The following is a 21,932-nucleotide window of genomic DNA, read 5'->3' as shown; positions in this document are numbered from 1 at the left end:
GGTTAAGGGGATCACAAAGGCCCACTTTACAGGTGTGATGCCACAGAGATCTAAAAGTATTTTAAAACAAAAACAATGTTTATTCTATGAATCCAGTTAACATTTTATAAACACACAGTAAACATCTTATCAACTACCAACACAAATAACCCCATCCTCCAAGATACAGTACTCTATAGGTAACCCTTAGTAACTTTCCTAACAACATCCATAAGCCAAAACACTTTTTAACAAAGACAGTAGGTTTGAATTCTCTACAGAGAACAGTTATCACTTTTAAATTATCAAGTGATCTAAACACCTTGCTTAACATACAGAGAGAGACCAATGTACACCTGCTTTGTCTGAATGTGGCTCTCCAACTGAAAACAAAACTAAAACACAGAGCCTAAACAGTTTCCAGCTCAAAACGAAAGTAAAAAGCAGAGACAGAGCTCAACTCCACCCACACAATGACATCACTGTAGCCACTTGAGAAGACAAACATTTATTAAAGTGACATTCCCATGACACTCTGCCTGTATGTATCTAGATTTCCTTGAAAACTATCAATGCTATTCACCTCACCTAGTCCTTATAGCAGCAAGTTTCACATTCTAACTACGATAAGTAAAATCATTTCTCCTGAATTCCCTATTGCATTTATCAGTGTCTATATTATATATATGGCCTTGGTTTTGGATACCCTTGCCAGCAGGAACATCTTCTCAACATCAACATCACTGAAACTTTCCACAATTCTAAAGATAGTCACACCATTTTTGGAGATGGGTCACCATTTTGGTTGCAATATTGTCTCCATTGCAACCAAAATGGTGACCCATCTCCGAAAATTGCTTTTTTATTAAGCCAGCCTGTCATGTGGAACATTTGTCAAAAGCCTTTCTAAAATCCACACAGACCACATCAACTGCACTCCCCTCATCAATTCTCCTTGTTACTGCCTCAAAACATTCAATCAAATTAGTCAGACATAGTCTTCCCTTAACAAATCCACACTTCTCTCCTTGATTAATCCGTGCCATTCTAAGTGAACGTTTATCCTGCCCCTCAGAATTGATTCCAATAATTTACCCACTACCAAGGTTACTGGCCTGTAATTATTCGGTCCATCCCTCACTCCCTTGTTAAACAAAGATACAACACTGGACAACCTGCACTCTTATGGCACCTCATCTGTATCCAGAGGATTGGAAAATGATTGTCAGGTTCGCCACAATTTCCTCCCTCACTTCTTTGAACAGCCTGGGGTCCATTGATCTGGCCCTGGTGATTTATTCATTTTCAAGAATGCCAATCTCCTTAATAATTCCTCTCTCATTGTGTTTATTGCATCTCACACCCCTCCTCCTCAACTACAATGTCTGCATTGTTCCCTCTTTTATGAACACAAGTATTTGCAAATATTCCTCTTCCTCCACACATGGGTTACGTATTTGGTCTTTTATGGGCCATATTCTTTATCCTCTTATCCCTAATTAACATATCACTGCAAAAGACAAGACTCAAGCATTTGCAACCATCTTCAGCCAGAAGTGCCGAGTGGATGACCATGTCGGCCTACTCCTGAGGACTCCAGCATCACAGATGCCAGTCTTCAGCCAATTGGAGTCACTTCAAATTACATCAAGGAGTGGCTGAAGAATGGATACTGCAGAGTCTGCAGACCCTGACAACATTCCAGCAGTAGTACTGGAGTCTCGCGCTCCAGAACCAGCCGAACCTTTAGCCAAGCTGTTCCAGTACAATTACAACACAGACATCTCTCTGCGTTCAGTGGAGATGTGCGGGGCAAGTTTTTTTTACAGAGAGGGTGGTGGTGGCCTGGAATGCACTGCCAAGTGAGGTGGTTGAGGCAGGTACATTAGCGACCTTTAAGACTTATCTGGATAGGCAGATGAACAGACAGCGTATAGATGGATACAGGCGGTTGGTTTAGATAGGACACATGATCGGTGCAGGCTTGGAAGGCCGAAGGGCCTGTTCCTGTGCTGTATCGTTCTTTGTTCCCCATCAAGATAGAAAGTTTTCCAGGTATGTATGCCCTGTACACAAACAAGAAGCAAATCCAACCCGGCCAGTAACCACTCCATCTTCTGCTCTCGGTCATCAGCAAAGTGATGGAAGGAGTCATTGACACTTGACACTCAGTTTGGGTTCCATCAGAGCCAGGCAGCTGCCAACCTCATTACAACCTTGGTCCAAACATGGACAAATGAGCTGAACTCAAGAAGTGAGGTGAGAGCAACTGACCTTGACATCAAGGCAGCATTTAATCCCGATTGATATCAAGGCGCCCTAGCGAAACGGGAGTCGATGGGAATCGGGGGCAAACCCTCCGCTGGTTGGAGTGATACCTGGCACAAAGGAAGATGGTTGTTGGGGGTCAATCATCTCAATTCCAGGACATCACTGCAGGAATTCCTCTGGGTAGGGTCTGAGGCCCAACCATCTCCAGCAGTTTCATCAATGACCTTCCTTCCATCATAAGGTCAGAAGTGGAAATATTCACTGATGATTGGCTCAATGTTCAGCATTAATTACAATACCTCAGATGCTGAAGCAGTCCGTGTCCCTATGCAACAAGAGCTCAACAACATGCAGACTTGGGCTGACAAGTGGCAAGTAACTGTCATGGACACAAGTTCCAGGCAACGATCACAAACAAGTCAAAATCAAACCATCTCCGCTTGTCGTTCAATGGCATTATCATCGCTGAACCCCCCATTATCAACATTTGCAGAGTTCCCATTGACCAGAAACTGAACTGGAGCAGCCGTATAAATACTGTAGCTACAGGAGCAGTTAGAGGCTGGGAATACTTAAGGGAATAACTAATCTCCTGATTCGCCAAACCCTGTCCACAATCTACAAGTCAGGAGAGTGTTTGTATACTCTCCACTTACCTGAGTGAGTGCAGTTCCACCAACACTCAAGAAGCTCGACTCAGTCCAGGAGAAAGCAGTCCACTTAATTGATACCGCATCGACAAATATTCATTCCCTCAACCACTGATGCAGCAGTGTGTCACATCGACAAGGTGCACTGCTCCTTCCAAAGACTCCTTCCAAACCACTAGCATCTACACATAGAAGGACAAGGGCAGCAGATGCATGGGAATATCACCACCTGCAAATTCCCCTCCAAGCCATGTATCATCCAGACTTGGAACTATATTGCTGCTCCTTCACTTCCTAACAGCACTGAGGATGTACCTACACCGTACAAACTTACGCCAATGGTCATTGATGTAGCAGCTGAAGGAGAGGGCTCACTACCACCTTCTCAATCAGGGATGGACAATAACTGCTGAGTCAGCAACACCCACACTGCGTGAAAGAATAACTTAAAAAGGCTGCACAATCTGTCCTCACAGGAAAATTCCTTCATCCTACTTTGTTCACTGAGCTTTTATTGCACTCCCACTGAGACACATATATCCTTTCTTGGGTAAGGTGATCAAAATTGGACACAGGTACTCCAGGTGTAGCGTCACCAAGGCCCAATCCAATTGTACCGAGGTTTCTTCATTCTTATATTCTAATCCCTTTTTAGTGAAAGCGAAGACATGATTATCTTTCTTAATTATTTGCATTTTACCTTTGGGACACTTGTAATGGGACACTTAAATCCCTCCGAATACCATCACTTCCAATTGCTCAACCTTGAAAAGAAAACAGTAAGAAGCCTTACCACACCAGGTTAAAGTCCAACAGGTTTGTTTCAAATCACTAGCTTTCGGAAACAAACCTGTTGGACTGTAAGCTGGTGTTGTAACAACATTTGCTGTGCTCACCCCAGTCCAATGCCGGCATCCACATCTTTAAAAGAAAAGACAGTGTCATAGTGGTGATGCTAGGGGCCCAAGCTAATGCGCTGGCAATATGGGTTCAAATGCAAATATGAGAGCTGGTGGAAATTAAATTCAATTAATAAATCTTGAATCGAGAGCTACTCCCAGTAATGGTGACCATGAAACTATCAATTGCTGTAAAAACCCATCTGATTCACTGGGGTCCTTCAGGGAAGGAAATCTCCCATCCTTATCTGATCTGGCCGATATGTGACTCCAGGCCCACAGCAACGTGCTGACTCTTAACTACCCTCTGAAATGGCCCAGCAGGTCACTCAGTTCAAGGGCACTGAGGGATGAGCAACAAATGCTGACGTTTCCAGTGGTGCCCCCATACCATGAAATAATAAATTAAACATTTTTAAAATAGTCTGCTTCACTATGTTTCGAATCAAATTCACTTTCCTCCACATTATACTCAATTTCCGCTTTTCAGAGTGGCTCACTTTACCTGTCACAATCAACGCTCAATCTCTTCGCTCCCTCCTCAAACCTTACTTTCCCTCCAAAATCTGCATTACCAGCAAACTAGGCGGCATTACACTAGATTCCCTCATCTAAATCATTGACCAATTCTTGTCATAGCCCACAAATTAGTCCGGTGACCTGAAAATGACCCATTTATTCCCACTCCATTTTTGTTCAGTCTTTCCTCAAACCATGTTAATATATTGCCCCCAATACAAAGAGTCCTAATTTTAAGAGAATAACCTCTCGTGTTGCTTTCTCGAATGTTTTTCAAAAAGTAAATGCACAACATCCACTGCCTCCCACCACTTTGTTAGATATATCATCAAGAAAACAAAGATTACCAAACACAATTTCTCTTCCATAAATTCCTGTAGACTCTTTTCAATCATATGATCATCTAGGCTTCCTGCTATCATGTCCTTCATAGTAGATTTTAGCATTTTTACAACTACCAACATCAGGCTAATTTTTCCTGTTTCTCTCCCTTCTTCTTGAATAGTGTGATCATATTTGCTACTTTCCAATCCACAGGGTGTTCCATAATCTAGAGAATTCTGGAACATCAAGACCAACACATCCATTACCTCTGCAGTCAGCTATCTTGAAACCTCAGATGTACAGCATCAAATCCAAAGATTTTGTCAACTTTTAGTCCTATTAATTTCTCCAGTACTAATTCTTTACTAATGTCCTTGAGTCCTTCACTTTCACTAGTCCTCCATTACTTCCAGAGTGTCTTCTACCATGAATGTAGATAGAAACTATTCATTTAATATCTTTTCCATTTCCTTATTCCCTTTTATAATAATTCCAGCTCTCGGGGATCCAACATTTATTTTCACTAATCTCAGCCAGCTCATCCCTCAGAGCTATGTATACGATCTGTTGCGACATTTAACTAAAACACTCTCAAACTCATTATAAAATTCTATCACATTATCACTTCCCCAGAGGCTCCTTTACAACAAGTTATTTATTAGCTCCGCCTCATTTCACAAAAGCAGATCGAAAATAACCTGCTCATTAGTTGATTCCTTGACATACTGTTCGGATGCCGGACAAGAAACCCCAAACAATTTGCAATTTGTGAAACTGTGAGGAAAGTATACTTCGCCCCAAGTGTGATGACACGATCAATAGGTATCTTTTATGTTAAAACCAACTTTAATTTAAACTCAGAATTAACCACATTATCAAACTTTAGCTTCACAACTAAAAGTTATTAAAAGTACTTGAATAAAAGGAAAAACCTTAACTCACTATCTACACCTGCCACCAAATATATTCCAACCAACCAAGCAAACCAATACAGTTCAAAATCCACTCATAAATAAAGTTAGCTTTCAGGGATACTTGCTGTTCTCTGCACAGACCTTTGGAGAGAGACCCTTTCAGGAATAACCTGAAAATCCTTCTGTCTTGTCAGACTCAAATCCTCTAGAAAAACTTAAAAAACACCAGACAGACCTGGCTCCTCCCATTAATTACATCATCTGTACCCCACAAAGATGTCCTAGGACCTGCTTCGCTAGAACTAAATACCATCCCTCATTAATTCTCCACACTCCAGGGAACTGTCTTTCTAAAAACAAGTAAATGGTTAAAATCAATGATTATCTCACCTTTAAGACCCCTTAATCACAGCATTAGCAGACATACCGCCTATATGTATTTGAACCCAGGGTTTTTAATAACATTACTACAACAAAACATAGCATACAGCAATTTCCACATCCCTCACAATATTGATCTAGAAAAGCTACCTTAAATGTATCCCATGGACTCCAGAATTTGGTGAGAACTCCTTAAATTTTGTTTGCCCAGTCTGTATGAATAATAAAGGCCCCAACATTCCTGCATTTCGTTCACTATATACGCCTCTAATTTCCTGACTAATACTCAACCTGACTCATACAATTATTTTCTGCCCCTTCTTGCCTCTCAGCTCTTCCCAATTTGATTCCATATCTTGATTTTACAAGCAAAGATCCTTTCTCTCTGCTGTCTTTACCCCAACCTTTATAATCAGGCCTCCTCCTTTAACATTTTGCTCATTTCTTTAAAAGGTCAAGTATTCTGAATTACGATGCTTTTAGTTTCCCCTCAGCCTTCTATTTTCTGCAGTAAGAAGTCTTACAACACCGGGTTAAAGTCCAACAGGTTTATTTAGAATCACTCGCTTTCGGAGCACATCTCCTTCATCAGGTGAGTGAAGAGGTAGGTTACACAAACACAGCATATATAGGCAAATTTAATGATGCAAGATGATACTTTGAATCCGAGTCTTTGCAGGTAATTAAGTCTTTACAGGTCGAGACGGAGTAACTGGAGAGAGGGATAATCACAGCTTAAAGAGGTGTGAATTGTCTCAAGCCAGGATAGTTGGTAGGATTTTGCAAGCCCAGGCCAGATGGTGGGGGGTTAAATGTAGTGAGACATGAATCCAAGGTCCCGGTTGAGGCCGTACTCATGCGTGCGGAACATGGCTATCAGTTTCTGCTCAGCGATTCTGCGTTGCTGTGGGTCCCGAAGGCCGCCTTGGAGAACGCTTACCCGGAGGCTGAATGCCCTTGACTGCTGAAGTGTTCCCCGACTGGAAGGGAACGTTTCTGCCTGGTGATTGTCGCGCGATGCCCATTCATCTGTTGTCGCAGCGTGTGCATGGTCTCGCCAATGTACCATGCTTTGGTACATCCTTTTCTGCAGGGTATGAGGTAGACAACGTTGGCCAAGTTGCATGAGTCTGTACCGTGTACCTGTGCCTGGTGGGTGGTGTTCTCACATGTAATGGTGGTACCCATGTCGTTGATCTGGCACATCTTACAGAGATTGCCGTGGCAGAGTTGTGTGGGGTCGTGGTCGCTGTTCTCCTGAAGGCTGGGTGATTTGTTGTAGACAATTATCTGTTTGAGGTTACACAGTTGTTTGAGGGCAAGTAGTGGGGAGAAGATGACCTTGGCAAGATGTTCGTCTTCATCGATAACGTGTTGAAGGCTCAAGAAGATGTCGTAGTTTCTCCGCTCCGGGGAAGTACTGGACGACGAAGGGTACTCTGTCGATTGTGTTCCGTGTTTGTCTTCTGAGGAGGTCGGTGCGTTTTTTTGCTGTGGCGCATTGGAACTGTTGATCGATGAGTCGAGCGCCATATCCCATTTTTACGAGGGCGTCTTTCAGCATCTGTAGATGTCTGTTACGTTCCTCCTTGTCTGAGTAGATCCTGTGTATACGGAGGGCTTGTCCATGGGGATGGCTTCTTTAATGTGTTCAGGGTGGAAGCTGCAGAAGTGGAGCATCGTGAGGTTATCCCTGGGTTTGCGGAAAGCGAAGTGCTGAGGTGACCGTTCTTGATGGAGGTGTGTGTAGAACATAGAACATTACAGCGCAGTACAGGCCCTTTGGCCCTCGATGTTGCCCCGACCTGTGAAACCACTCTAAAGCCCATCTACACTATTCCCTTATCGTCCATATGGCTATCCAATGACCATTTGAATACCCTTAGTGTTGGCGAGTCCACTACTGTTGCAGGCAGGGCATTCCACGCCCTTACTACTCTCTGAGTAAAGAACCTACCTCTGGCATCTATCCTATATCTATCTCCCCTCAATTTACAGCTATGTCCCCTCGTGCAAGACATCACCATCCGAGGAAAAAGGCTCCCACTGTCCACCCTATCCAATCCTCTAATCATCTTGTATGCCTCAATTAAGTCACCTCTTAACCTTCTTCTCTCTAACGAAAACAGCCTCAAGTCCCTCAGCCTTTCCTCATAAGATCGTCCCTCCATACCAGGCAACATTCTGGTAAATCTCCTCTGCACCCTTTCCAATGCTTCCACATCCTTTCTATAATGTGGCGACCAGAATTGCACGCAATACTCCAAATGCGGCCGCACCAGAGTTTTGTACAGCTGCAACAAGACCTCATGGCTCCGAAACTCAAACCCTCTGCCAATAAAAGCTAACACACCGTACGCCTTCTTAACAACCCTATCAACCTGGGTGGCAACTTTCAGTGATCTATGTACATGGACACCGAGATCTCTCTGCTCATCCACACTGCCAAGAATCTTACCATTAGCCCAGTACTCTGTCTTCCTGTTATTCCTTCCAAAATGAATCACCTCACACTTTCCTGCATTAAACTCCATTTGCCACCTCTCAGCCCAGCGCTGCAGCTTATCTATGTCCCTCTGTAACTTGTAACATCCTTCCGCACTGTCCACAACGCCACCGACTTTAGTGTCATCTGCAAATTTACTCATCCATCCTGCTAAGCCCTCCTCCAGGTCATTTATAAAAATGACAAACAGCAGTGGCCCCAAAACAGATCCTTGTGGTACACCACTAGTAACTGGACTCCAGTCTGAACATTTCCCATCAACCACCACCCTTTGTCTTCTTCCAGCTAGCCAATTTCTGATCCAAACTGCTAAATCACCCTGAATCCCATGCCTCTGTATTTTCTGCAGTAGCCTACCGTGGGGAACCTTATCAAATACTTTACTGAAATCCATATACACCACATCAACTGCTTTACCCTCATCCACCTGTTTGGTCACCTTCTCAAAGAACTCAATAAGGTTTGTGAGGCACGACCTACCCTTCACAAAACCGTGTTGACTATCTCTAATCAAATTATTCCTTTCCAGATGATTATACATCCTATCTCTTATAAACCTTTCCAAGATTTTGCCCACAACAGAAGTAAGTCTCACTGGTCTACAGTTACCGGGGTTGTCTCTACTCCCCTTCTTGAACAAGGGGACAACATTTGCTATCCTCCAGTCTTCTGGCACTATTCCTGTAGACAAAGATGACTTAAAGATCAAAGCCAAAGGCTCAGCAATCTCCTCCCTAGCTTCCCAGAGAATCCTAGGATAAATCCCATCCGGCCCAGGGGACTTATCTATTTTCACACTTTCCAGAATTGCTAACACCTCCTCCTTATGAACCTCAAGCCCTTCTAGTCTAGTAGCCTGAATCTCCGTATTCTCCTCGACAACATTGTCTTTTTCCTGTGTGAATACTGACGAAAAATATTAGCACCTCTCCTATCTCCTCGGACTCCACGCACAACTTCCCACTACTGTCCTTGACCGGCCCTACTCTTATCCTAGTCATTCGTTTATTCCTGACATATCTATAGAAAGCTTTAGGGTTATCCTTGATCCTACCTGCCAAAGACTTCTCATGTCCCCTCCTGGCTCTTCTTAGCTCTCTCTTTAGGTCCTTCCTAGCTAACTTGTAACTCTCGAGCACCCTTACTGAACCTTCATGTCTCATCTTTACATAAGCCTCCTTCTTCCTCTTGACAAGTGTTTCGACTGCTTTAGTAAACCACGGTTCCCTCACTCGACCACTTCCTCCCTGCCTGACAGGTACATACTTATCAAGGGCACGCAGTAGCTGTTCCTTGAACAAGCTCCACATTTCCATTGTGCCCATCCCCTGCAGTTTTCCTCTCCATCCGATGCATCCTAAGTCTTGCCTCATCGCATCATAATTGCCTTTTCCCCAGATATAATTCTTGCCCTGCGGTATATACCTATCCCTTTCCATCGCTAAAGTAAACGTAATCGAATTGTGGTCACTATCACCAAAGTGCTCACCTACCTCCAAATCTAACACCTGTCCTGGTTCATTACCCAGTACCAAATCCAATATGGCCTCGCCTCTCATTGGCCTATCTACATACTGTGTCAGGAAACCCTCCTGCACACATTGGACAAAAACAGACCCATCTAAAGTACTCGAACTATAGCATTTCCAGTCAATATTTGGAAAGTTAAAGTCCCCCATAACAACTACCCTGTGTGTCCAAGAATGCAACCGATTCTGGAGAGTAGTCCACGGTGAGTCTGATGGTGGGATGGAACTTATTGATGTCATTCTCTTCTCTAGGAAAATAATCTCAGCTTTGCTGAATCAGTATATCCTGATAACAGTCCTGTGAATTCTGCTTTCACCTCCTCCAGTGTCTATATCTTCTATAATATGGAGCACTATGCACAGTATTGAGAATGTGGCCGACTAAGATTCACACATATAAGAAATTGAGATCCTGGGTATGTGGGGGAAGTAGTGAGCAGGAATATGAATGTCAAAACATGACTAGCATTTTAGTTGCTTCTTAATTTAAAATACTCTTAAATATAAAACATTACCAGCAACTATTTTACAAACTGTTTCTACCTAATCGCATTTAATAACAATCACCTGATTTGATGTTCAAAACAGTAAATCCAAGGAAGAGGAGCTGGGGGAGGTAAAGTTGAAGCCGGTGGTTCACAGGGAATGATTTCATTTCTGCGAAACAAGCCAAAAAAGACATGTTCTCCCATTTGGTTTGCTTTGCTTTGCTATGTAAAAGCTCAATGCGGGGAAAGCTGTGAGCTGGCAAAATCGGCAGAGCGACAAAACCACTGAGTCAGAGCGCAGGGCTGAATGTGATGGCACAGTAATTAAACAGACAAGGTCACCATCGGGTTTTGTCTACATTGTATTTGCTACATTTTAAAACAAACTGTGAAGCTGTGTTGGGTGACCCTAATAGGATGATGGCTGACAAATTCAGTGATAATTCTTAAAAGTGTCACTGAAATGATGAAGGAGGGAAGCCCGGTAGATTGTCTATGTAGATTCCCAAAAGCTTTCCACAAGGCACCGCACTAAAGAAAGCCACAGCCTCCAGTAAACCTTTAGGGGCTGGTTTAGCACAGGGCTAAATTGCTGGCTTTGAAGGCAGGCCAGCAGCACGGTTCAATTCCGGTACCAGCCTCCCCGAACAGGCGCCGGAATGTGGCGACTAGGGGCTTTTCACAGTAACTTCATTTGAAGCCTACTTGTGACAATAAGCGATTTTCATTTTCATTTCAGTATCGGCGGTAAATCTATTTAATGAATTAGACGAAGAGACGGAGGGTAACGTATCTTAGTTTGCTGACGATACATATCCAGGTCAAAATGGAAACTACGAGGTCGGCACAGAAAGGCTGCAAAGCGATTGGGCAACCTAACAGATGGAGTATTTCAGATGGAGTATGTTGTGGGGAAGCCTGGTCATTCACTGGTAATAAAAATAGAAAAGCAGAATATTTTTTTTACAACATGAAACATGTGACTATTGATGTTCAGAGACTTGGGCAAGCTCATAAAAAGAATACAAAGAAAATAGCAATAAAGTCTTTCTATAATTGTACAAGGCTTTGCTGAGGCCACAGATGGATTACTGCATCTAGTTTGGTCTCCATATTTAAGGACATATTAGCACTGGAGTAGGTTCATCAAAGTTCTTCAGTTTAGTTCCTGAGATGAAACAGTTGTCCTATGATAAGTGACGGGCCAAATTGGGCCTTATATTCTCTGGGCTTTTAAGACATTGCAACCATTGGGGGAGGTGGGACCAGTAGTTTGGATAGTCAGAGACTTTTCCCCAGGGTAGAGGGGTCAATTACTAGGGGGCATAGGTTTAAGATGCGAGTGGCAAGGTTTAGAGGAGATGTACGAGACACGTTTTTTTACACAGAGGGTAGTGGGTGCCTGGAACTCGCTGTCGGAGGAGGTGGTGGAAGCAGGGACGATAAGGGGCATCTTGACAAATACATGAATAGGATGGGTATAGAGGGATACGGACCCCAGAAGTGTAGAAGATTTTAGTTTAGACGGGCAGCATGGTCGGCACGGGCTTGGAGGGGCGAAGGGCCTGTTTTTCTGCTGTACTTTTCTTTGTTCTTTGTTCACTACAATCTGGACGGGTTACACCTGGGCAAGACCCCCGTACTGATGTCTGATGAGGACAGTGTTTTTCAAACCTTTTCTCCCGGGACCCATTTTTGCCAACCGGCCGACCTTCGTGATCCACGCCACGTTCACTTCCTAGTTTCCTCCCACAGTCCAAAGATGCGCAGGTTAGGTGGATTGGCGACGTTAAATTGCCCTTCAGTGTCCAAAAGGGTGGGTGGGGTTACAGGGATAGGGTGGAGGTGTTAGCTTAAGCAGGGTGCTCTTTCTAAGGGCCGGTACAGACTCGATGGCCCGAATGGCCTCCTTCTGCACTGTCAATTCTATGATTCCATGAAGTCAGTTACAGCAGCATTGACTGTTAATTTGGAGTCAGCTCTAAGTTAATAACTGACTGGGGTCTCAACCTAAAAAGGGATTTTTTCAGCCACCACTTCAGTTTCAAAATCTGACGCTTCCCCTCTCATTTGCCAGTATTTCCCTGCATATAACACATATGGGGCTGAATTCTCCGCAGCCCTGCGCCGAAATCGCGTTTGGCGCGGGGGCAGAGAATCGAAGTTCCCGATGGAATCGGGGCCCGGCGCCGCTCCGGCAATTCTCCGGGCCCCGAATAACCGCGGTACCACGAATTACATCGCGTGGCTGGAGGGCCATTGCCAGAGGCCTGCCCAGCGATACTCTGCTCCCGACTGGCCGAGTTCGCGATGACGTGGAACTAATATGGTGTGGCCGGTCAGGAGTCTCGCGTGGCGGCTGCGGACTCAGTCCACGGCTGCCCTGGTGGGGGGGGCAGGGGAACGAGCACCGTTGGAGGGGACTAATGGACGGCCGGGGCAGTGACCGGGCCGGACAGATCCTCGGGCGCGCGGCCGATCGGGGGTGCCTAGTTTGTTTGTGTTGGTCCACGGTCTGAGTCCACTATGGCGCTCGGCGCGGCCGCCGCCGTGCGAATGCACAGACTCGGAACCGGAAGTGCGGGGGCCATATCTGCAACCAAAGTTGCGTGAAGCACTCCAGGTCCCTGCTAGCCTCCTGAAGGTAAGTGAATCGGGCTGTTTTTTTCCAGGAAACTCTGGAGTGTAACGCCTGCGTTTTTACATAGCCCCATTTTTGGAGAATCCAGCCCATGGACTTTGCATCCTGACTGATACTGACACAATAGACAAAACTATGCATCAAGAACTATGCATCTTTATACTGCTATGTTCCTAAGTTTCTTCTTTGTAGGCTGTTAACCAGAGGCCCAGAAGCTCTGTACAAAGCTAACACATGCACTGCTCTGCCCTGTCCTGGACTCTCCTGAGCAGTTCTCTCCAGCAGATTCTTCTGTTAGACACTGTCCAGTTGGTACACTGCGTATCCGAGTCTCTGGCCCTGACTTACTGGCAAGAAAACGATCCATCTTTACAGTCCACTTGCCAGCGGTTGGAAAATGGAAACAGCTCCACTCTGTAATTTGGCAACCTCATTTCTTTTCATTTAAAAGGTGGCAGCGACCGGCATTCCCGATGTAAAAGACGGCAGCCACCATCGAGTGCTTCTCCCACGATCGGGACTGATCACTCCGCGACCGTCCCAACACCCACACAAGGCTCAAACCCGGGTCTCTGGCGCAGTGATGCGGTGTAAAGCAGCAGTGCTAATCACTGTGTCACCGTACTGCCCACTTAATCAACAGTAGCTCCTTTTCAGCGCTTGTCAAGTCTGGAGGCTTGATTGCATGACATTTCTTTTTAAAAAAATTAATTTAGAGTACCCAATTAATTTTTTCCAATTAAGGGGCAATTTAGCGTGGCCAATCCACCTACCCTGCACATTTTTTTGGGTTGTGGGGGCAAAACCCACACAAACACGGGAGAATGTGCAAACTCCACAAGGACAGTGACCCAGAGCCTGGATCAAACCTGGGATCTCGGCGCCGTGAGGCAGCAGTGATACCCACTGCGCCACCGTGCTGCCAGATTGCATGACATGTCTGCATAATAATTGACCCTTGCACCTGACTCCTAACCCTCATCATTTCTTGGCAGTGAGGCAGAGAGACAGCTGGCCCATCCCTGTCGGCACGAATGGACAAGACAAGACCTGGATGAGAGAGGTTGTTGAGAGTTGAGGAGAAGATACTAGATGAGCATTTGAAATGCCGGAGCATAAAAGGCTATGGACCACATACTGAAAAATGGGATGAGAATTGATAGATGCGTGATGGCCAGCGCAGGCATGATGTGCTGTAAAACTTTATGGCTCTATGTAACTTGCTCAGACACAGGTTAACCAGCACATTATCAGCTAAAGGTGGCCCCAGGCCAGCAACAGGATTTTATTTGGCTAATGCTGCATGGGGAGAAACAGAAGTGTTGGGAATTGGAATGTAGGAACAGATGGTCATTTCGCACTTGTTCTGCCATTCAATGAATGTACCTTATCTACCTTAACTCCATCTACCTATCTGTTTTCCATAACCCTATTCTTGCAAGCCTAAAATCCATCCATCTCGGAAATGAAAGCTCCAAATGATCCCAGTTTCATTTTTTTCTGGAGGGCTACAACATGCTTTCCTTCCCCAAAATTAGCCAATGTCACAAACTGTCCTTTACCTGGAATATTCCCAACTCCCTGAAAGTAACCGGAAGTGCAAGATGAGAAACCTTTTGGGCTGTGGAATCACCAGGTATAGACCAACAGCTGATCATTTTGCAGAAACAGCTAAGCATGAAACAGCGACTTGGAGAACAACTGTCTTCATACTGAGCTCAGTGTCTCCCGCTCCCCCACGACCCTTCAAAACAGCGACTTGGAGAACAACTGTCTTAATACTGAGCTCAGTGTCTCCCGCTCCCCCACGACCCTTCAAGGGAAACATCGGTGGAAAAACTAGCTTTACACAGAAAAATAATCAATTCTGTTTTGCAAATGAACGGTGTGACAAAACCCACAGTAACGAGGCTGTTTATTGGTGCTGCAAACAGTGTGCTCTTTTCAAGTACAACTTCATTGTAAAATGCTCACCTTAAGCTTGGATCCATGGGGGATTGGAGGAGAACCATCCACGTTGGGCGGAATGTGCAGTTCCCACTTGCCAAACGGCAACTTTTTGTAATGATGTGAAGAAGTATCCCAGCCATCTAATGGAAAAGTACAAAATTTTGATATGGTTATCAAAAGACTAAAATGAATTGCCCAAAGTCCACAGTGCAAATACAAACAAGCTGGAAGTGCAGGAGAGAAGGCTGGGGTTAGTCACAGAGTAGAGATTCAGCAATGCCAGGGTCCTTTTAGAAGACTCTAGACACCAGCTGTGGTTCAGTAGGTCCCACTCTTGCATCCAAGTCAAATATTTATCCTCCTCGTGAGGAGGAAGACGGCGGTTTAGTGGCAAGGCCACCAGATTAGTAATCTAGAGACACAGGCTAATGCTCTGGGACAGGGGTTCAAATTCAGCTGGTGGCATTTAAACTAAATTAATAAAATCTTGGATTTAAAAAGCTAATGTGTTGTAAAAACGCATCCGGTTCACCAATGTCCTTTGGGAAGGAAGTCTGCCATCCTTACCTGGTCTGGCCCACATATGACTCCAGACTCTCAGGTTGGCTCTTAAATGCCCTGTGAAATGGCCCAGCAAATAACTTATTTATAATAATAATAATAATCTTTATTGTCACAAGTAGGCTTACATTAACACTGCAATTAAGTTATTGTGAAAAGCCCCTAGTCGCCACATTCCGGCACCTGTTCGGGTACACAGAAGGAGAATTCAGAATGACCAATCCACCCAACAGCACGTCTTTCGGGACTTGTGGGAGGAAACCCACACAGACACGGGGAGAACGTGCAGACTCCACATAGACGGTTACCGAAGCGAGAATCGAACCCAGGTCCCAGGCCCTGTGAAGTAACAGTGCTAACCACTGCTGCCCTTGTATCTCAAACCACTACAGAAGTTGACAGAAAGGAACAAAACAACATTGCAGGGTCAGCAGGGTTAGGCTTCTCAAAGCCATTCTTACTAACATCTGGGACCTTGTGCCAAATTTGGGAGAGCTGTCCCACGTACTGGTCACGTAACAGCTTCACATAGTCATGCTCACAGATTCATACCTTACAAAGTCCCAGACTCCTCCATCGTCATCGCTGGCGCGTCCTGTCCACCAGCAAGAGTAACCCAGCAGAGGTGACGGGCGGCACAGTGGTACACAGTCGGGAGGGAGTTGCCCTGGGAATCCTCAATATCGACTCTGGACCCCTTGAAGTCTCAGGTCTTCAGGTCAAACATGGGCAAGCAAACCTCCTGCTCATTTCCAGCTAGCTGCCACCCTCTTCACCCCCCCCCCCCCCGCCGACCTCTTCGCCCCCACAGATATCCCCATCCTCAATGACCTGGGCGCCCTGCACATTAGTGCAAAAGACAAGGCTGAAGCATTTGTGAAAATCTTCAGCCAGTTAGTGCCGAATGCAAAATCTATCTCAGCCTCCTCCTAAGGCCCCCAACATCACAGATGTAAGCCTTTCACTTCACTTAATATCAAGAAACAGCTAAAGGCACTGGACACTGCAAAGGCCATGTCACCCTGTGCTCTGGAGTCACACGTAGGCTAGACCAGGTAAGGTTGGTACATGCCCTTCTCAAAAGGCCCCGACAACAATCTGGCAATAGTACTGAAGATGTGTGCTCCAGAACAGGCTGTACCCTGAAGCAAGCTGTTCCAGGACAGCGTCGAGGCAGCATTTGACCAGGTGTGGCCCGAGAAAAACTAGAGTCATGGAAATCACAGAGAAAATTGTCCGCTGGCTGAAGTCATACCTAACACAAAGAAGGATGGTTGTGGGTGTCAGAGATCAATCATTTCAATCCCAGGATATCCCTGCAGAAGTTACTCAGGGTTGTGTTCCAGACCCAACCATCTTCAGCTGCTTCATCAATGACCTTTACTCTATCATAAGGTCAGAAGTGGGAATGTTCACTGATGACTGCACAATGTTCGGCACGTCAGTTACTGAAACAATTCATGCCCAGATCTAGTAATAGGGAGGCAGCATTTGAGCTTGGCCTGATGGGTGACAGGTTACATTTGGGCCATACAAATTGCCAGGCAATGATCATCTCCAACAAGTCAGAATCTAACTGTTACAACACCCTGGGCTCGTGCACGGTCAATTCCAGCCAAACTTGACCCGGAGTCCCAACACAATTGAATTAACCAATAATTCTTCGAAAAATACACAAAGTCTTTGTCCCTTGGCTGCCCAATAATTACAGTCACCAGGTTTGTAAGTTTAAACACAATTACTTTCATTTATAACGAGATCTGGAGTGAAAAATGGAGCAAATACAATTAGTTAAGTATTATCTAATCCCTAATTCCCCACCACCCTCTGCACACATACACACACATGACAAACAAGCCCTTGTTCATTAATCACCCATGGATCAAAAATGATAACAACAAAATAAAAGGGGAAATAAGGGAAACAGGAAGGACCCTTACACTAACTATCTCCCCACACCCATGGTCAAACAATGCTGTAATGGGCACCACAGCAGCACAGTGGGTAGCACTGTTGCTTCACAGCTCTAGGGTTCCAGGTTCGTTTCCCGGCTTGGGACAGTGTGTGCGGAGTCTGCATGTTCTCCCCGTGTCTGCGTGGGTTTCCTCCGGGCGCTCTGGTTTCCTCCCACAAGTCTCGAAAGACGTGCTTGTTAAGTGAATTGGACATTCTGAATTCTCCCTCTGTGTACCCGAACAGGCGCCGGAATGTGGCAGCTGGGGGCTTTTCACAGTAACGTCATTGCAGTGTTATTGTAAGCATACTTGCGACAATAAAGATTATTTTTTTTTTTAAATTAAACTTACGGACACCAAAGACTAAATCCCAAACTTACTTTACACAAGACTCTTGATATCCCAGTAGAAATTAATCTAAGCCTATAAATCTACAGATTCAAATGTAGATTCAAGATTTATAGAACAATGTGTATTTATTTAGCATATTTAACACAGTAAAACAGTGTTAACAAAATCTGAGCCACATGGACAATATTAGACAAATTACTAAAGGTTTGATCAAGGAAACAGGTTGTGAAGAGCACCTTAAAAGGGGAGAGGGGTAGCAGGGCAGAGGGGTATTTCAGGACTTAGAGCCATGCATTTGATGACCCGACTGCCAATGAAGCAAAGGACATGGGGCGCAGGAAAAAAGGCTGAATCAGAGGAGAACGAAATCTTGGAGAGTTGTAGGCCTGGAGGAGGTTCGAGTAAGGAAAGACCATGGGGTATTTACAAAGTGACGACACAAACACAATGGCCAAAGAACCATCTGTCATAATATTCACTCATGTATATAATGAGACGCAGACAGGCAGTGATTGACACATAGGATGACCAGTAAGCATACAACACAGCACAGCCAATCACCAGACAGGACACTACCACTATAAAGCCAGAGGGCACTAGGTTTCCCGCTCTCTCGGGAAACAGCCACTGAGGTAGTCAGAGTCCACGAGCTAGCAAGTGCAAACACCATGCAGTAGCTACTAAGTCTGGTCAAGCTACAACAAGGTCTCCAGTCAGTTTAGTATAGTGTCGATCCACAGCTGAATATGTCTATCAGTTCTATCGTTGAATAAAACAGTGTTGGATCTTCTCCAGTGTTAGACGTCTGTTTCTAGCTTCCCTGCATCGAGTGCAGTCCACATCGAACCAACCTGCCGAACACATCACCATCTTCTAGGAAAGATTTAAGTCCTTAAGGTTCCTCCTCCTCCCAATCCTCTGGAGGCTTTCTTAAAAGCTGAAGCACCATATTATGCGCACTCCCACATATAGTATTATAATTGCCAGACATGGAAAAAAAGCTGATTTTAAATGTTCTTTACCACTCTGCAGCCTATATTCTCTGGAACTGTATTTTTTCAAATGTCTTAAAGGTGTCGAACAAATGGTGGGCAGTTTGATGGGAAACTGGAGAACATAATAAGGTTTTCCAAAGGATTGTCTGCAGGAGAGTTCATGCTCTACAGCACGATTATCACTTCTGTTTGATTGTTTTCTGCTGCACATTTTTTACCCGCTCCTGATTTACTCTAATAACCTCCCTTATTTGCTCCTGACTTACTGGTGCTAGCTCTACAGATGCCAATCACTCGGACATGTGAGAACCCAGGCAGCTTAGGCTTTTCACCCATCCAGAAATGTTGCAGTGAAACAAAGGAACGAATATAGTTGCATTTTTATAGCACGTTTAACACACGCGTGTCCCAAGTACTTAAAACCACTGAGCTTGGGAATCAGTCATTTGGCCCCGCCTTGTCAACCTTGCCCCTCGCCTGAGGTGTGAGTGACCCTCAGGTTAAATCACCACCAGGCAGCTCCCCCCCACTCAAAGGGAAAGCAGGATTATGGCGACGTTACCATGCCTGTGCAACTTTGGAAGAGCTATCTAGCTAGTCCCATTTTCCTGCTCTTTCTCCAAAGCCTATAAAATCGCTTTCCTTCAAAGTATCTTAGTATTAAGTTACGATTGAACAACATCTTTTTCGATCGGTGTTCCAGGTCACAACAACCTGCTGCACAAATGTTTTCCTTACATCATCCCTGGTTCGTTTGCCTATCATCTGAAATCTGAATCCTGTATTTACTGACCCTGCTGCTGCTTAAAACCGTTTCTCCCGATTTACTCAATTAGGACCCTTCCCAATTTTTGACACCTCAATCAAAACCCCTCTTCACCTCCCTGCTTTAAGCAGAACAACCTCACATGTCTGTCAATTTCACTGATCTGTGCCCTAGGGACTGGTTTAGCACAGTGGGCTAAACAGCTGGCGTCTAATGCAGAACAAGGCCAGCAGCGCGGGTTCAATTCCCGTACCGGCCTCCCCGAACAGGTGCCGGAATGTGGCGACTAGGGGCTTTTCACAGAAACTTCATTGAAGCCTACTCGTGACAATAAGCGATTATTATTATTATCCTGCAGTCAGTACTCACATCTTCATTTTTGAGTTTTACACCACTTTGCAAATTTAGAATTTGACCCAAGTCTTGCTCATTAGGATGTCCAAAAGAGCAATGACGGTAACACCAACCGCTGGGAAATACCACTCTCCAGACTGAAAAACAACTATTCACCACTGCCTTCTGCCATTTGTCCATCAGCCAATTTCAGAACCACATATCCAGTGTCTCTGTAATCCCCTCGGTTTTCTGAACAACAGGCTTATTATGTGGTACTTTGTCGAACAATTTCTGAAAGTCCATCGACACAACATCAATCACACCATCTTGAAGAATCCTCTCCATTACTTCAGAGAGAAATGGCACAGCAAGCTCAAGATGAGTCTCTTAAAGCTTATTCAAAGTGGTGAGTTTTTGGAAGAATCTTGGAGAGGGAATTGAACAATCAGAGGGGTTTGTGAAGAGAATAAGAGAAACATAGAAAATAGGAGCAGCAGGAGACCATTCGGCCCTTCGAGCCTGCTCGGACATTCAGAGGGGCTGTTTAGCACAGGGCTAAATCGCTGGCTTTGAAAGCAGACCAAGGTAGGCCAGCAGCGCGGTTCAATTCCCGTACCAGCCTCCCCGAACAGGCGCTGGAATGTGGCGACTAGGGGCTTTTCACAGTAACTTCATTTGAAGCCTATTTGTGACAATAAGCAATTTTCATTTTCATTTCATTTCATTATGATCATGGCTGATCATCCAACTCAATAGCCCAATCCCTCTTTACCCCCAGATCCTCTGATCCTCTTCACCCCAATTTAGAGTACCCAATTCATTTTTTCCAATTAAGGGGCAATTTAGCGTGGCCAATCCACCTACCCTGCACATCATTTGGGTTGTGGATGCGAAACCCACGCAGACACAGGGAGAATGTGCAAACGCCACACGGACAGGTACCCAGAGCCGGGATCGAACCTGGGACCTCGGCGCTGTGATACAGCAGTGCTAACCACTGCGCCACCGTGCTGCACCCCCCCCCCCCCCCCCCCCCCCCACCCCCCAAGTGCTATATCTAACTGCTTCTTGAAAACATACAATATTTGGCCTCAACTACTTCCTGTGGCAAGGAATTCCACAGGATCACAACTTTCTGGGTGAAGAAATTTCTCATCTCTTGTTAAATGGTCTACCCCGTATCCTCAGACTGTGACCCCTGGTTCTGGACACACCCACAATCGGGAACATCCTTCCTGCATCTACCCTGTCCAGTCCTGTTAGAAATATATAGGTTTCTATGAGATCCCCCCTCATTCATTTGAACTCCAGTGAATACAACCTCACCAATTCAATCTCTCCTCACACATCAGACCCGTCATCCCAGGGATCAGTCTGGTAAATCCTCACTGCGATTCCTCTCGAGCATAGAATATTACAGCGCAGTACAGGCCCTTCGGCCCTCGATGCTGTGCCGACCTGTGAAACCACTCTAAAGCCTATCTACACTATTCCTTTATCCTCCATATGTCTATCCAATGACCATTTGAATGTCCTTAGTGTTGGCAAGTCCACTACAGTTGCAGACAGGGCATTCCACGCCCTTACTACTCTGAGTAAAGAACCTACCTCTGACATCGGTCCTATATCTATCTCCCCTCAATTTAAAGCTATGTCCCCTCGCGCTAGACATCCCCATCCGAGGAAAAAGGCTCTCACTGTCCACCCTATCTAATCCTCTGATCATCTTGTATGCCTCAATTAAGTCACCTCTTAACCTTCTTCTCTCTAACGAAAACAGCCTCAAGTCCCTCAGCCTTTCCTCACAAGATCTTCCCTCCATACCAGGCAACATTCTGGTAAATCTCCTCTGCACCCTTTCCAATGCTTCCACATCCTTCCTATAATGCGGCGACCAGAATTGCACGCAATACTCCA

At 45.1% G+C, this 21,932-nt stretch overlaps 1 protein-coding gene across 3 annotated transcripts in view; it reads right to left on the bottom strand.

Moving 5' to 3' along the window:
* The window catches only part of LOC140427636 (1,4-alpha-glucan-branching enzyme-like), an 885,145-nt gene that overhangs the window by 644,031 nt on the left and 219,182 nt on the right, over positions 1-21,932 (bottom strand). For all 3 annotated transcript variants that reach the window (XM_072513058.1, XM_072513059.1, XM_072513060.1), the window contains exon 3: positions 15,076-15,191. In XM_072513058.1, the coding sequence (XP_072369159.1) occupies positions 15,076-15,191 (116 nt within the window). The remainder of the gene's footprint in view (positions 1-15,075; positions 15,192-21,932) is intronic.

This window comes from Scyliorhinus torazame, chromosome 8 (genome assembly GCF_047496885.1).
Source record: "Scyliorhinus torazame isolate Kashiwa2021f chromosome 8, sScyTor2.1, whole genome shotgun sequence".
Taxonomy (NCBI): Eukaryota; Metazoa; Chordata; class Chondrichthyes; order Carcharhiniformes; family Scyliorhinidae; genus Scyliorhinus; species Scyliorhinus torazame.
The sequence above is the reverse complement of the archived record's forward strand: the minus strand, read 5'-3'. Positions and strand labels throughout refer to the sequence as shown.